Raw genomic sequence first — 17500 nt, 5'->3', positions numbered from 1 at the left:
ACACGCTCGCTCCCTCACACACACACACGCTCGCTCCCTCACACACACACACACACACACACACGCTCGCTCCCTCACACACACACGCTCGCTCCCTCACACACACACACACACGCTCGCTCCCTCACACACACACGCTCGCTCCCTCACACACACACACACACGCTCGCTCCCTCACACACACACGCTCGCTCCCTCACACACACACGCTCGCTCCCTCACACACACACGCTCGCTCCCTCACACACACACACACACACGCTCGCTCCCTCACACACACACACACACACACACGCTCCCTCACACACACACGCTCGCTCCCTCACACACACACACACACGCTCGCTCCCTCACACACACACACACACGCTCGCTCCCTCACACCCACACGCTCGCTCCCTCACACACACACACACGCTCGCTCCCTCACACACACACACACACACGCTCGCTCCCTCACACACACACACACACACACACACACACACACACGCTCGCTCCCTCACACACACACACACACACACACGCTCGCTCCCTCACACACACACACACACACGCTCGCTCCCTCACACACACACACACACACACTCGCTCCCTCACACACACACACACGCTCGCTCCCTCACACACACACACACGCTCGCTCCCTCACACACACACACACGCGCTCGCTCCCTCACACACACACACACGCGCTCGCTCCCTCACACACACGCGCTCGCTCCCTCACACACACGCGCTCGCTCCCTCACACACACGCGCTCGCTCCCTCACACACACGCGCTCGCTCCCTCACACACACACACGCTCGCTCCCTCACACACACACACGCTCGCTCCCTCACACACACACACACACACACACGCTCGCTCCCTCACACACACACGCACACGCTCGCTCCCTCACACACACACGCACACGCTCGCTCCCTCACACACACACGCACACGCTCGCTCCCTCACACACACACGCACACGCTCGCTCCCTCACACACACACACACACGCACACGCTCGCTCCCTCACACACACACGCACACGCTCGCTCCCTCACACACACACGCACACGCTCGCTCCCTCACACACGCACACGCTCGCTCCCTCACACACACACACGCTCGCTCCCTCACACACACACACGCTCGCTCCCTCACACACACACGCTCGCTCCCTCACACACACACGCTCGCTCCCTCACACACACACGCTCGCTCCCTCACACACACACACACACGCTCGCTCCCTCACACACACACGCTCGCTCCCTCACACACACACGCTCGCTCCCTCACACACACACGCTCGCTCCCTCACACACACACGCTCGCTCCCTCACACACACACACACGCTCGCTCCCTCACACACACACACACGCTCGCTCCCTCACACACACACACACACACACGCTCGCTCCCTCACACACACACACACGCTCGCTCCCTCACACACACACACACACACACGCTCGCTCCCTCACACACACAAACACACACACGCTCGCTCCCTCAAACACACACACGCTCGCTCCCTCACACACACACACGCTCGCTCCCTCACACACACACACGCTCGCTCCCTCACACACACACGCTCGCTCCCTCACACACACACACGCTCGCTCCCTCACACACACACACGCTCGCTCCCTCACACACACACACACACACACGCTCGCTCCCTCACACACACACACACGCTCGCTCCCTCACACACACACACACACACACACGCTCGCTCCCTCGCACACACACGCTCGCTCCCTCGCACACACACGCTCGCTCCCTCGCACACACACACACGCTCGCTCCCTCACACACACACACGCTCGCTCACTCACACACACACACGCTCGCTCCCTCACACACACACACACACACACACACGCTCGCTCCCTCACACACACACACACACGCTCGCTCCCTCACACACACACACACACGCTCGCTCCCTCACACACACACACACACACGCTCGCTCCCTCACACACACACACACACGCTCGCTCCCTCACACACACACACACACGCTCGCTCCCTCACACACACACACACACGCTCGCTCCCTCACACACACACGCTCGCTCCCTCACACACACACGCTCGCTCCCTCACACACACACGCTCGCTCCCTCACACACACACGCTCGCTCCCTCACACACACACGCTCGCTCCCTCACACACACACGCTCGCTCCCTCACACACACACGCTCGCTCCCTCACACACACACACACACACGCTCGCTCCCTCACACACACACACACACACGCTCGCTCCCTCACACACACACGCTCGCTCCCTCACACACACACACACACGCTCGCTCCCTCACACACACACACGCTCGCTCCCTCACACACACACACGCTCGCTCCCTCACACACACACACACACACACACACACGCTCGCTCCCTCACACACACACACACACGCTCGCTCCCTCACACACACACACACACGCTCGCTCCCTCACACACACACACACACGCTCGCTCCCTCACACACACACACACACGCTCGCTCCCTCGCACACACACGCTCGCTCCCTCGCACACACACGCTCGCTCCCTCACACACACACGCTCGCTCCCTCACACACACACACACACACACGCTCGCTCCCTCCCTCACACACACACACGCTCGCTCCCTCGCACACACACGCTCGCTCCCTCACACACACACACACACGCTCGCTCCCTCACACACACACACACACGCTCGCTCCCTCGCACACACACGCTCGCTCCCTCACACACACACACACGCTCGCTCCCTCACACACACACACACACACGCTCGCTCCCTCACACACACACACACACACACACACGCTCGCTCCCTCACACACACACACACACACACACACACACGCTCGCTCCCTCACACACACACACACACACACACACGCTCGCTCCCTCACACACACACACACACACACACACGCTCGCTCCCTCACACACACACACACACACGCTCGCTCCCTCACACACACACACGCGCTCGCTCCCTCACACACACACACACGCGCTCGCTCCCTCACACACACACACACGCGCTCGCTCCCTCACACACACACACACGCGCTCGCTCCCTCACACACACACACACGCGCTCGCTCCCTCACACACACACACACGCGCTCGCTCCCTCACACACACACACACGCGCTCGCTCCCTCACACACACGCGCTCGCTCCCTCACACACACGCGCTCGCTCCCTCACACACACGCGCTCGCTCCCTCACACACACGCGCTCGCTCCCTCACACACACGCGCTCGCTCTCACACACACACGCGCTCCTCACACACACACACTCGCTCGCTCCCTCACACACACACACACGCTCGCTCCCTCACACACACACGCTCGCTCCCTCACACACACACGCACTCGCCCGTACACTCCCTCACACACACACGCACTCGCCCGTACACTCCCTCACACACACACGCACTCGCCCGTACACTCCCTCACACACACACGCACTCGCCCGTACACTCCCTCACACACACACGCACTCGCCCGTACACTCACACACACACACACACACACACGCTCGCTCCCTCACACACACACACGCACACGCTCGCTCCCTCACACACACACGCACACGCTCGCTCCCTCACACACACACACGCACACGCTCGCTCCCTCACACACACACACACGCTCGCTCCCTCACACACACACACACGCTCGCTCCCTCACACAGCCGCTCCTCACACACACACACGCTCGCTCCCTCACACACACACACACAACACGCTCGCTCCTCTCACACACACACGCTCGCTCCCTCACACACACACGCTCGCTCCCTCACACACACCCTCACACACGCTCGCTCCTCACACGCTCACACACACACGCTCGCTCCTCTCACACACACACGCTCGCTCCCTCACACACACACGCTCGCTCCCTCACACACACACGCTCGCTCCCTCACACACACACACACACACGCTCGCTCCCTCACACACACACACGCTCGCTCCCTCACACACACACACGCTCGCTCCCTCACACACACACACACACACACACGCTCGCTCCCTCACACACACACACACACACACGCTCGCTCCCTCACACACGCACGCACACGCTCGCTCCCTCACACACACACACACGCTCGCTCCCTCACACACACACACACGCACGCTCCCTCACACACACACACACGCTCGCTCCCTCACACACACACACGCCGCTCACACGCTCGCTCCCTCACACACACACACACAACACGCTCGCTCCCTCACACACACACGCTCGCTTCCCTCACACACACACACACGCTCGCTCCCTCACACACACACCGCTCGCTCCCTCACACACACACGCTCGCTCCCTCACACACACACGCTCGCTCCCTCACACACACACGCTCGCTCCTCTCACACACTCACACACACACGCTCGCTCCCTCACACACACACGCACACACGCTCGCTCCCTCACACACACCGCTCGCTCCCTCACACACACGCTCGCTCCCTCACACACACACGCTCGCTCCCTCACACACACACGCTCCGCTCCCTCACACACACACGCTCGCTCCCTCACACACACACACACACGCGCTCGCTCCCTCACACACACACACACACACGCTCGCTCACGCTCCTCACACACACACACACACACGCTGCCGCTCCTCCACTCACACACGCCGCTCACACACACACACACGCTCGCTCCTCTCACACACACACGCTCGCTCCCTCACACACACACGCTCGCCGCTTCCCTCACACACACACGCTCGCTCCTCCTCACACACACACGCTCGCTCCCTCACACACACACGCTCGCTCACACTCCTCACACACACACGCTCGCTCCTCACTCACACACACACGCTCGCTCCCTCACACACACACGCTCGCTCCCTCACACACACGCCGCCTCACACGCTCGCTCCCTCACACACACCGCTCCTCACGCACGCTCGCTCCCTCACACACACGCTCGCTCGCTCCCTCACACACACGCTCCGCTCCCTCACACACACGCTCGCTCCCTCACACACACGCTCGCTTCCCTCACACACACACGCCGCTCCTCACACACACACACGCGCCTCACACGCGCCGCTCGCACACACTGCACACGCTCGCCTCACACACACACGCGCTCGCTCCCTCACACACACACACGCCGCTTCCTCACACACACGCTCGCTCCCTCACACACACACACGCTCACACACACGCCGCTCCCTCACACACACACGCCGCCTCACACACACGCCGCACACACACACACACGCTGCTCCTCACACACACACACACACGCCGCTCCTCACACACGCCGCACACACACGCCGCTTCCTCACACACACACGCCGCCTCACACACACACACACGCCGCTTCCTCACACACACGCCGCTCCTCACACACGCCGCCTCACACACACGCCGCCTCACACACACGCCGCCTCACACACACACGCCGCTTTCACACACACACGCCGCTTCCTCACACACACACTCACACAGCTCCCTCACACACACACGCTCCCTCACACACGCCGCTCACACACACGCCGCTCCTCACACACACACGCGCTCGCTCCCTCACACACACACACACACACACACACACACACACACGCTCGCTCCCTCACACACACACACGCTCGCTCCCTCACACACACACACACACACACACACACACGCTCGCTCCCTCACACACACACACGCACACGCTCGCTCCCTCACACACACACGCGCCCTCCCTCACACGCCGCTCACACACGCACACGCTCGCTCCCTCACACACACACACGCACACGCTCGCTCCCTCACACACACACACACGCTCGCTCCCTCACACACACACACACACACACACACGCTCGCTCCCTCACACACACACACGCTCGCTCCCTCACACACACACACACGCTCGCTCCCTCACACACACACACACACACACACACACACGCTCGCTCCCTCACACACACGCACACGCTCCGCGCTCCCTCACACACACACGCCAGCTCCTCACTCACACACACACACACACACACACACACACACAGCTCGCTCCCTCACACACACACACACACACGCTCGCTCCCTCACACACACATACACACACGCTCGCTCCCTCACACGCACACACACGCTCGCTCCCTCACACGCACACACACGCTCGCTCCCTCACACGCACACACACGCTCGCTCCCTCACACGCACACACACGCTCGCTCCTCACACACACACACTGCCGCTTCCTCACACACACACACTCTCACACGCACACACACGCTCGCTCCCTCACACGCACACACACGCTCGCTCCCTCACACGCACACACACGCTCGCTCCCTCACACGCACACACACGCTCGCTCCCTCACACGCACACACACGCTCGCTCCCTCACACGCACACACACGCTCGCTCCCTCACACGCCTGCTCACACACACACGCTCGCTCCCTCACACGCACACACACGCTCGCTCCCTCACACGCACACACACGCTCGCTCCCTCACACGCACACACACGCTCGCTCCCTCACACGCACACACACGCTCGCTCCCTCACCTGGCTGCTGACAGATGACCGGCACTGAGAAGTCTTCTCAATAGTAGAGACAGATTGGCGGGGCGGCGTACTGTGCTCTGCCTGTAGCTTTGTCTGGGTGGCTGCACGCGCACACACACACACACACACACACACACAAATAAAACTTCTTTTTAGAACAACCTTTACATTCCCTGTATACAATCCCAGTGCAGTCTTTTGTTCCATGTAAATGGTGCTGGGTCGTATTATAATTCCACATAACTGAGTGTACTGTATGTGCACACACACACAATGTTCATTTCATATACAGCACAAGTCTGCCTACATAAACATCTGTGGTCAGCTACATGCTATTGTTCTTGTTGAATATTTATTTTCCCTGAGTTTCCTGTAATAATTCGCTCCACTCTTCCGTGAAGGTTTTCCACCAGATGTTCGAGCGTGTCTGTGGGGATTAGTGATCATTCAGCTACAAGAGCATTAGTGAGACCAGACACTGATGTCGTAAGAGTGCGGAGGTCTGGGGTTCAGTCGGTGTTCCAGTTCATCCCAGTGGGGTTGAGTCAGAGTCAGGGCTCAGTGCAGGACACTCCAGTTTTTCCACTCCAACCTTAACACACCATGTCTTCATGTCTGGAGCTCGCTCTGAGCACAGTTTTGTACATTGCCATGCTGCAAGCAAAAAACATGATGTACAATTGTGTTTTTCCAAATTTTTGGCACCAGTTTGGTGAAGAGCTACATCTGGGTGTGATGGTCAGGTGTCCATGTCATTCAGGTAAATATATACATAACAGTAAACAGGTAATCCAAGTTGAATAGACTATTAATAGATTATATTTAATTAATGGACTCAAAATATTCTGCAAGAGCATGAGATGGGAAGAAGGGGACACAAGAAGGATCGTTTCACGTGACTGTTCAATATACTTCATATCATCGCTCGTTCGCTCAGGTGTACTTGGGTGAACTCCTACGCAAAAGGTGTGCTGGTTATCAGTACTGGGAATTTAATATAATCAGAAATAAACTGGAAAAAAGGAGGGATAATATCAGTATATTTCACATCCCTAAGCAGGTTATTATAACACATCAGGTTTGGCTCCAGCAGGAGGTTAAAATCTATCTGTAGTGTGTGTTGAGTTGATACGTACAGGTGGGGTCGGATACGGCCGTGTGTGAGGAGGATTTGCGTGAGCTCCGTGAGGAGGCTGAGGGCGTCCGACTCTGATCAAAGCGCTCCAGTGCCTCCTTCAGACTGGAGGTGTTCAACTGAGACTCCGAGCCCGAGTCCTGAGACTGAGTAATGAAGGAAGAGAAAGGTACGATCACACAGATGTACAAAAAAACAAATTTATGATGTTTTTAGATTCCACACACACACCTTGTCTGCAGAGATCTCAGGAGGAGACTCCTCGATGCCCAGCTCTCTGCGCTGCTCAGCCCTGACCTCAGCATAGCTAGAGTAAGACCAAACACACACCAGTTACATCCTGATCCTGCACACCGGATATCCGTGTGTGTGTGTGTGTGTGTGTGTGTGTGTGTCTCACCTGACAACAGTGTGTGTGCAGACGATGAACTCAGGCCGCGAGTTCCACTGGTGGTAGGTGATGTAGTAATGAGTCTGCAACCAAATCCACTGCTGGCCTTTGGTCAAGAACCGATAATAGCACGACTTCCCTTTCCCATACTGCATCACTGCACCACACACACACACACACACAGGGGAAAATCACACTCTCGATAAAAACTGAAAAGTAAGGATTTATATTTCTTCTATGTAGTAGGAAGTCACACTTCCTTTAATTATGTATAGATTTAAACACTATAAACCCACTCATTCACACACACACAAACACACAGGAGAGCAGGTAAGGCTGGTCTCACTCACAGTGTTCATGGCACTTAGCAAGGGTCTCCAAGTCATCGACGTGATAGTAATCATACCCCGACGTGCCCAAAACTTCAAAAGGCAGGTAACCTATGATGGGTGGAGCCCTAAAGACAACACAACACGTTCATATTTACACACCTCAGTGACATGAGTTTATCTTGAAGCAGCACACACACACACAATGAAACAGATAGATACACAGAGAGACACACACAAAAAGAGAATCAGAGAGAGAGAGAGAGAGACACAAAAAGAGACAAAGAGAGCAACACAGACACAGAGAGAGAGACACAGAAAGAGAGTCACAAAGAGAGCAACAGAGAGAGAGACACATACACACACACACAAAGAGATAGACGGAGAGAGAGTGAGAGACAGTCACACACAGAAAGAGATAGACAGAGAAAGAGTGAGAGAGACAGACACACACAGAAAGAGAATCAGAGAGACACAAAGAGACAGAGAGCAACAGAGACACAGAGAGACAGACCGAGAGAGAGAAACACAGAAAGAGACAAAGAGAGCAACAGACACTGATAGAGAGACACAGAAAGAGAGTCACAAAGAGAGCAACACACACACAGAGACAGACAGAGAGAGAGTGAGAGAGAGACAGACAGAGACACACACAGAAAGAGATAGACAGAGAGTGAGAGAGACAGCAACACACAGAGAGAGAGAAATCGAGAGAAAGACAGAGACACAGAGAGAGAGAGACATAGGGCAAGAGACACAGAGAGAGAGAGAGAGAGAGAGAGAGAGAGAGAGAGAGAGAGAGATACAGATAGAGACACACACCTGTGGTCCAGGAAGAGGAATTTCCACTCTAAGCTGTGTCTGGAAGTGAACTCCTCATTGGGTTCCTCCACAGTGCACATCTCCTGTAGAGTTTATAAACACTTCACAACAATGCTGCTGATTTCCCTGAGCTAGCCTACATGTTTATTATGACTAGTGTGCAAACGTCTAAAATATCAGCCACTTCCCAAGAAATCTATATGCATCTATAAACATGAACACACACACACACACACACACACACTATACTGACATTCTTTTCCTACCAATTGCCTAAAGATAAAATGTAATGTTATACAGATCTGGGAAAAAAATGAGAGCGCACTGCAAAATAATGCGTTTGTTAATATTTTTTCTTCCAGGTTCACGTATTGGTGAGTTTTGTTTCATTTTTTGTGAACTGCTGACAATAATTTCTCCTAAATTCAAAATATAACTATTGTTATTTAGAGTGTATATTTAAAGGAAATGACATCACATTAAAATAACCTGAGGTCATGCAGTATTTACAGAGCTTTAATAACTCAAATAAAACAAAATGCAAATAATTTGTAAACAAATTGTGTTAATGCTTTGGCTAAATAACATTAAGAGATCAGTATTTGGTGGAATAACCCCGATTTGCATGCGTTTTGGCTCCATGATCTCCACCAGCTTCTCACATTGCTGTTGGGGAACTTTATACCACTCTGCTCAGCTTTGCTTGATGGTTTGTGACCATCCATCTTCCTCTTCATGACATTCCAGAGGTTTTCAATAGGGTTCAGATCTGGAGATTGGGCAGTGGTCTCTTTTTTTTTTTTTTTTTTCCCCAGAGCTGTATGTGAATGTAAGGTTCAGGGACATGTAAAATGTATCAGCTCACCTTGATAAACTGAGGCTTGGCTAACCTCACGGTGGCAATGAAACACACACGGTCTTCAAACGAGGGCCTGAGCGAGCGCTGGATCACGCCTTCAAAGCCGTTCCGCGTCGAGTTAGGCACTGCAGGAGGACGCGAGAATAAACAGAAGTGGTGAAGGATACAGACAAGGGAATCAGGGTGCACTGGTATGACAAAGCCACTAGGTGGCAGCACTAAACACTAAGTTAACCACAAGCATCAAGAAATAAATATAAAACTATCCAGTGCACAGTCTGCTACACTTGGTGTAAAAGCCAAAGGCAGGTTATTTATTTCTATATATATACTATATCACTACATCCAGTGCTCTGTATCTAAAAAAAAAAAAAAGCTATGTTCATATAATTCATTACTGCAAGCCGAGCATGGAATCACATGTGGCTGAGCAAAGCTCTTGATCCTATTTCAAGCAAAGATTTCCCTGCTGTTCCCATGACCGAGCCACCCTGATTATCATTCGGCATAAAACAGGCTAAACAAAGCTGCGTGAGAAGAACGACTCGTCACTGCGCAGCTCTCGCACTTACCAGTGTTGAGAGACTTGAAATTGCCGATGAACTTGACGTACTCGTAGACGGGAGGCTCTTTGGGGTCGATGGTGCCCCGGAGCATGTGGCAGCAGAACTCCAACTGGTTTTTTGCTTTAGAGAAAAGCAGACAATTCAGATATTATTGAGTTATGCACGTTGTATTTCAGTCAATTAAATTTTCAGAGCGTATTAGATACACAGAATATACTCTTATATAAAGCTCCACCTTCCTATTAACTGATATACAGTTAATCACTCTAGCTGTCTTATACCCTGTCCATCAAAGACCAACTGTAAATTGGGCCACAGTCAGTAATTATACACTGATCAGGCATAACATTATGACTACTGAGAGGTCCCGTGAGTAACACTGATGATCTCATCATGGCACCTGTTAGTGGGTGGGATATATTAGGCAGCAAGTCAACATTTTGTCCTCAAAGTTGATGTGTTAGAAGCAGGAAAAATGGACAAGTGTAAGGATTTGAGCGAGTTTGACGAAGGGCCAAATTGTGATGGCTAGACCACTGGATCAGAGCATCTCCAAAACTGCAGCTCTTGTGGGGTGTTCCCGGTCTGCAGTGGTCAGTATCTATCAAAAGTGGTCCAAGGAAGGAACAGTGGTGAACCGGTGACAGGGTCATGGACGGTCAAGGCTCGTTGATGCACGTGGGGAGAGAAGGCTGGCCCGTGTGATCCGATCCAACAGACGAGCTACTGTTGATTAAATTGCTGAAGAAGTTAATGCTGGTTCTGATAGAAAGGGGTCAGAATACACAGTGAATCGTGGTTTGCTGCATACAGATGTGTGTGCTGGACAAATAAGTCCAATCCATGGAGGCCCCCACCTCACAACTTAGGATTTAAAGGATCTGCTGCTTGGTTCCAAATACGACAGCACACCTTCAGGGATCTAAAGCAGTCCATGCCTCGACAGGTTTGGGCTGTTTTGGCAGCAAAAAGGGGCCAATGGTCATAATGTTATGCCTGATCTGTGTATACTTGATGTGACCAATGGTTGATTATTACTTCAATCTTCAAAAAAAAGTTTTCCTGAACTTAAACTTCCGTTTTTTCTTTTGCACGCATCTCAACCCAAACAAATCTTATGAGAAAACACAATTATATGGAATTACATCAGCTTCATCCATACAAATCCCCGATGTCAAAGTCAATTTAACCCGAGCCGCATCGTCGTGTCTTCATTCGACCGGTCACTAATCAATCACTCACGGATTGAAAAGGAAATAATTGCTGGTTAATTCTTCAGCCATGTCAGTTCTTTTGTCCAAATGACAATGTATGTTATTAATGTATTTTTATTAGGCAGCAGTTTAAGTGCTTTGCAGTTTAAGTGTTTCGATGATGATATGATGCAGTAAGAGCATTGTTCTGCTCTTTGTCTCGCACGTCTTGCTTGAATCAGATAACGTTTTCCAGAGACAAGGGATCGTTTTTACTCTTTACTGGTGTCGTTGGAATGACGTGTAAAAAATACAAAACACCGAAGTGTGCAGTCAACACACGAGTACAACATTGTTTTGATGCTTACAAGTTAATCCTTATCTCCTCTGTCCATAAGACTCCTGAAATTTACAGGCTTTCAGCAAACTTCTGTTGTACTCTTCGTTCTTTAATATTGTTCTGTCCTTCTTTCATTCGCTCCAGGATTTTATAATTTTGATATCATTCTGCACAAAGAAAACATCTGCAGCAAAATCAAGCTTTTTTTTTTTTTAGTTCCAAGAATCTCAAATAAACTCCAGGAAATCCTGGAAGGATTGAATGATGACACGGTCTCCAACAAAATAAGGTCAAAAGGTTATCATATTCGCTTTCACCAATCTCAAGCAATTTATTTCAGACTCACGCTGAACGCCTTCCAGGCACGGACCTCTTTCTTTTGACACGTGTCATGTTCACAAATAGCTCCGAGATCTTTTGTTGTAGCTAGCAAAGTGTTGATGACGTGAATGGCTTTGCTTTGTTTAGAAAGAAAGGACTGTGCATAAAGGGGTAGTAATGCTGAGTGTTGAGTGTGTGTGTGTGTGTGAGAGAGACAGTGTCTTACACTTTAAGTAGTCCGGTGTGAGGCTCTCTCCTTCGAGTATGTGTGTAGAGAGGGCTTTGTATACTTCAGAGTGTTCGCCCAATGGAAGAAAATTCAACAGGTTCTGGTCCACCAGGTCAGACTGAAACACACAAGCAGATGTGTTCTCACATAATAATAATTGTGTGAACTCGTTTTAGTCGTCTGACTAAAGTCGTCTGTGGGTCTCCCGTAACAGACAGGTTTCCATTGTTCACTGATGTTTCAGTTCAGCACATGACTCGACTCTTCTACGAGACCCCGACTGTCCTGATTTTTAATGTGCTGTTGCTATTCCAGTGAAAGCCAATTTTTAGCCTTTTTTATTTTGTCAAAAGTTTGGACACACCTTTTAATTCAATGTTTTTTTTTTGTTTAGGGATTTATTTTCTACATTCTAGAACAATACTGGAGATTTCAAAACTATGAAATAACACATGGACTTAAGTAACCCATATGTAATGACAACAAAAAACAGTCAGTTGTTATTTTAAGACACGAAGGTCAGGTGTTCTGGAATAGTTCTTGCAAGAACAGTATTGTCAAGTGCATTTGCAAAACCCATCAAGCACCATGATGAAACTGGCTCACATGAAGACCATCCCAGTAAAGCAAGACCAAAACGTACCTCTGCTGCAGAGGAGAAGTTCATTTAGAGTTACCAGCCTCAGAAATCACCAATTAACAGCACCTCAGATTAGAGGCGTTATGAAGGCTTTACAGAGCATCAGTAGCAGACATATCTCAATATCAACTGTTCAAAGGACATTATTGTGTAATTGGGCCGCCTTCAGCATTGTTTTACAATGTAGAAAGAAAAACATCAGGAAAGAACATGGAATTAGAAGGTGTGTCCAAACTTTTGGCTGGTAGTTACATTACAGCACAGTGAAATTCTTTCTTCACATCCCTGGAGGTTGGGGTCAGAGCGCAGGGTCAGCCATGATACAGCACCCCTGGAGCAGAGAGGGTTAAGGGCCTTGCTCAAGGGCCCAACAGTGGCAACTTGGCGGTGCTGGGGCTTAAACCCCTGATTTCTATCAAACAACACTTTCTATACCTTTGTGAACAGTGTTGAGAAATGACTGAGCAACCTGTAGATGAAGAGTAATGTGTAGACCAATATGAGGAACATTTAAGCACAAATGTGTGGCACTCTGGGAAAACCCTGGACAATTACGACATTCTCCATTATGTATGCCTATAAGTCTTAAATCTAAAGAACTGAAATAAGTTTCTCTTTTGCATGAATCTTACCCAGAAGCAAAGAATCTGTATGCAGGCCATTTTGAATTCAACTGAACTGATTAGGCTCATGTCCATTAGATCAAACTTGATCAAAGCCTGACATTCACCGTCTGAAGAAATCCCAATTAACACCAGCAAGGAGTTTATATTTGACTTATGTGCAGCGGCTAAGCAAGCCAAACTGTTCACGCTAACCTGCGTACTTTATGTACGTCTAGTGGATTAAAAGCAGCCGTTAGATGGCAAAACAAAACAATATCCTGTCCATCTGGATCCCAAGGAAAGCTGTAATGTTCAGCAAGTTCCTCCAGAAACATCATACACGCTCACAAGCTCCGTTTCTCTCTAAAACATTCTGCCGGCATCGAGATTGTCGATGAGCTGTATCTCAAATAAAAAGATCACCTACGTCCTGTTAAAAGCTACATCAGTTATGAGTATCAGTTGCAGACAGAGCGTGACATGGTGCCATAAAGACCCCAGTATTTACCACATGGAGGCGTTGCATACATTTCTAAGGATGTGGCACAAGCAACGCTCCAAAAGACTGCAGGATTCATGCATCCATGTAGTTAAAAGAATAACTGCGACAGATCTTTAGGCAGACAGACTGCTTTATCACACCTTCCTTATCTTATATGATCTTAGCAGGAAGAGAACATAAGCCAAAGTAAATAAAAACACCTCCGTGTTGTTTTGCTGAAATATATTTCTGGGTTATTTAAAATTTGTGTCAAGTATCTCATCATCAACAAGCTCTTCAACACAACTCGGCTACAGCATCTGAAAGGTTTTCCCAGAGTGCTTCACAAATCTGCGGCTTCTTCACTGTCCTTCAGTGCCCTGTGTTATAAATAAGACACCCGGCTGAACTTCAGCTGTCCTCGTCTCCATTATTTCCCGACAATGACATACACGTGTGGGTCAGTGCTCTGTCCACGTGCGCTCACGTCCGACATCGATTCTGGGTCACGCGGATGATACTTACTGGTAAATGTTCTAGCAAAGAGGTGACGCTTTCAGACACGTAGATTATGTTGCCGTCGGTCATAATGGCTAGGAAGAAGCCATCTAGAGCCTGAGAACAAAGAGCAAAGCAGTTAACAGTAATAACAAGAACTTGTACAATACATTTCTTATAAAACGTGTTGGAGAACGTCTCATCTCACCTCTAACATCAGCTGGGTAAACTCCTCATTGCTGAGGAACGGAGGCTTCCAGTCCTGACGAATCTCACTGGACTCCGACTGAGCAGCAATTTCTAAAAAAAAAATAAAATAAAATTATATATTATATATATACATATAAAAATTACATTTAATTGTAATAAATAATTAAAAAAATGTTTTATAAAAAAACAATAGTAATATTAATTTAAAAAATATAATAATAATAACAATAATAATAATAATAATAATAATAATAAATAGCATGTTTAGGTTATTTATTAATATTGTACTGCACATTCCTGGAAATAACTCAGGGTCAAAAAGAGATGCTAAAAGTTGTGTATGCATCATATTTACTACACCAAGTTTTATTAAACCTGCAGTTTAGTTTGTTAAGTTTTATATTCAAAATAAACTACGCCTAGATAACGGGGTAACTACTTAATTACTGTTTAATCATTAAACAGTAAGGGAACATACGGTGGCTGAGAAGTGCAAAACAAAATAACAAATCAGAAAACACAATAAAAAAAAAATCAGATAACCAAATGAACAAGTCCAAAAAACAGAAGGAGAATTCAGACAAAGTGGAAAAGATAAGTAAAGTTTGCGAACAGAATTCTTACTGCTGATTGGACGAGACATCCGTCACTCAAGATGTACAAATCAATATATGAAATTGTGAATCTAACTATTTCTTGTATCTTGAGTTCTGCGTTCACGTTAAACCATTTACAAGTAAGAAACATATATATTTAGAAGAAAATGGAATTCGTTCAACACTACTGTGAGGAAGGACGTTCATATGGCGTGATTTTGGATATACTGAGAGCATCATGGCGTAAAGATTAGTTTTTACGATCTCTAAAAACACACCTAAAGGACGCAGGAATGTTTCGAAGACCAAACCATTCCAGATTAATGATGTAAGGAGCAGAGCTGTGTTCATACACACACAAATAAATCCACTTTCTCCTGCCGTACTTCTTGTACATCTTGAGTGACGGATGTCTCGTCCAATCGGTGGTTAGAATTCCATTCATAAACTATACCTAGTTTTTCCGGTTTGTCTAACTTCTTGTTGTGTTTTCTGATTTTTTATTTTGTATATTTGTGTGCGTGTGTGTTCACGAGTTCTCTGCAAAAAAATAATCTGACGTGGCTCCAGCACTAAAATGTAAGTAATGTGGTTCAGACAGGTGATTATAGGCTACTGTGTAGGCGGAATGTGGAAAAATGAGTGATTTGGTAAAACAGCGAGTAAAAGGAGACCTTTGTGCTTGCGCAGGAAGTCGATGCTTTTCTGCAGAATGGTGGACTTGTCCATCTTGCGAGTGTTGCCAGGCAGCATGGTGCCCAGTTCCTTGATGAGCACGTTGAACTGGTCTCGCCTCTTCTTTTCTGACTTGTTCCTGGAAACTCTGTAAGGAGTGGGCACAGGGCAAGCATGCTCATGAAATTGGGACTCCACCACACACACAATGTCAGTGATTCATTGCAGTGCGGAAACAGCACAGAAAACTACCTCGGGCTTAGCACATAACAGTCGATTAAACCGAAAGCAGGCATTTTATCACATACTTTATCGGAAAGTTTAACAGCTTCTCAAACCGTCCTTAAATCCAATTGATAAAAGTGGACTTCAACATTCCTGCTGCATTCAGTCTCACCGTTTTGCTTTGTCCTTCTCATCTTCTTCCATCAGACCATCAAAGATACTGCTGTCATCCCTGAAAACAAACAAACATACATTATAAAATTGACCTCTGGATGGTACAAAATGTATTATTAATGTAGACAGGTCATGATCATCCATGGATATGCCATCATTTTCTCTTTTAGTGACCAGACACTTGAACTAATAACCTTTAAGACGGAGAAGTAGAAGTCACTGATTCATTCAAGTTCTCTTGATTCCTTTCCACCGCCTGATGTTAGCTTTAAAAAAGTGAGCTAAAAAAAAAAATCTCTCCTGAATTTCAAGTCTGTTCACACTGTTCATACAGTAACATCAGTTTTAAAAATAATTTCAGCAGCTACAGTAATGATTTTAGGTCAGCGGTGGGAGTCGAACACAGAGCAGGACTGCGGCTCCAGTCAAGCCACAGAGGAGTGCTGTGAATGTCTGCCTATATTTAGCCGCAGTTGGTATGTTTTCTGACTCAGCTGGTAACGGGGGAGAGAGAGAGAGAGAGAGAGAGAGAGAGAGAGAGAGAGAGAGAGAGAGAGACTCCAGCAGAGAGGCTCGTCCACAGGGGCAGGTGAGGAAGAGTCAAAAACATACATCAAGCATTTAAGTTTATATCAGAAAAACAT

At 49.2% G+C, this 17500-nt stretch overlaps 1 protein-coding gene across 5 annotated transcripts in view; it reads right to left on the bottom strand.

The window, feature by feature from the left end:
- Positions 1–17500, bottom strand: part of clocka (clock circadian regulator a) — a 58197-nt gene that overhangs the window by 8805 nt on the left and 31892 nt on the right. For 4 of the 5 annotated variants that reach the window (XM_058378631.1, XM_058378634.1, XM_058378633.1 and 1 more), the window contains 13 exons: positions 16855–16914; positions 16457–16605; positions 15185–15276; positions 15004–15093; positions 12750–12870; positions 10676–10789; positions 10110–10228; positions 9245–9327; positions 8444–8550; positions 8103–8250; positions 7934–8009; positions 7704–7848; positions 6568–6668 (listed from right to left, as the gene is read on the bottom strand). In XM_058378631.1, coding sequence (XP_058234614.1) covers positions 6568–6668; positions 7704–7848; positions 7934–8009; positions 8103–8250; positions 8444–8550; positions 9245–9327; positions 10110–10228; positions 10676–10789; positions 12750–12870; positions 15004–15093; positions 15185–15276; positions 16457–16605; positions 16855–16914 — 1405 coding nt within the window. Of the gene's footprint in view, positions 1–6567; positions 6669–7703; positions 7849–7933; positions 8010–8102; positions 8251–8443; positions 8551–9244; positions 9328–10109; positions 10229–10675; positions 10790–12749; positions 12871–15003; positions 15094–15184; positions 15277–16456; positions 16606–16854; positions 16915–17050; positions 17340–17500 lie in introns of those variants that run through there. The other variant, XM_058378635.1, reaches the window with a different exon arrangement.

This window comes from Hemibagrus wyckioides, linkage group LG25, assembly GCF_019097595.1.
Source record: "Hemibagrus wyckioides isolate EC202008001 linkage group LG25, SWU_Hwy_1.0, whole genome shotgun sequence".
Taxonomy (NCBI): Eukaryota; Metazoa; Chordata; class Actinopteri; order Siluriformes; family Bagridae; genus Hemibagrus; species Hemibagrus wyckioides.
This window is presented reverse-complemented; position numbering and strand designations above follow the sequence as displayed.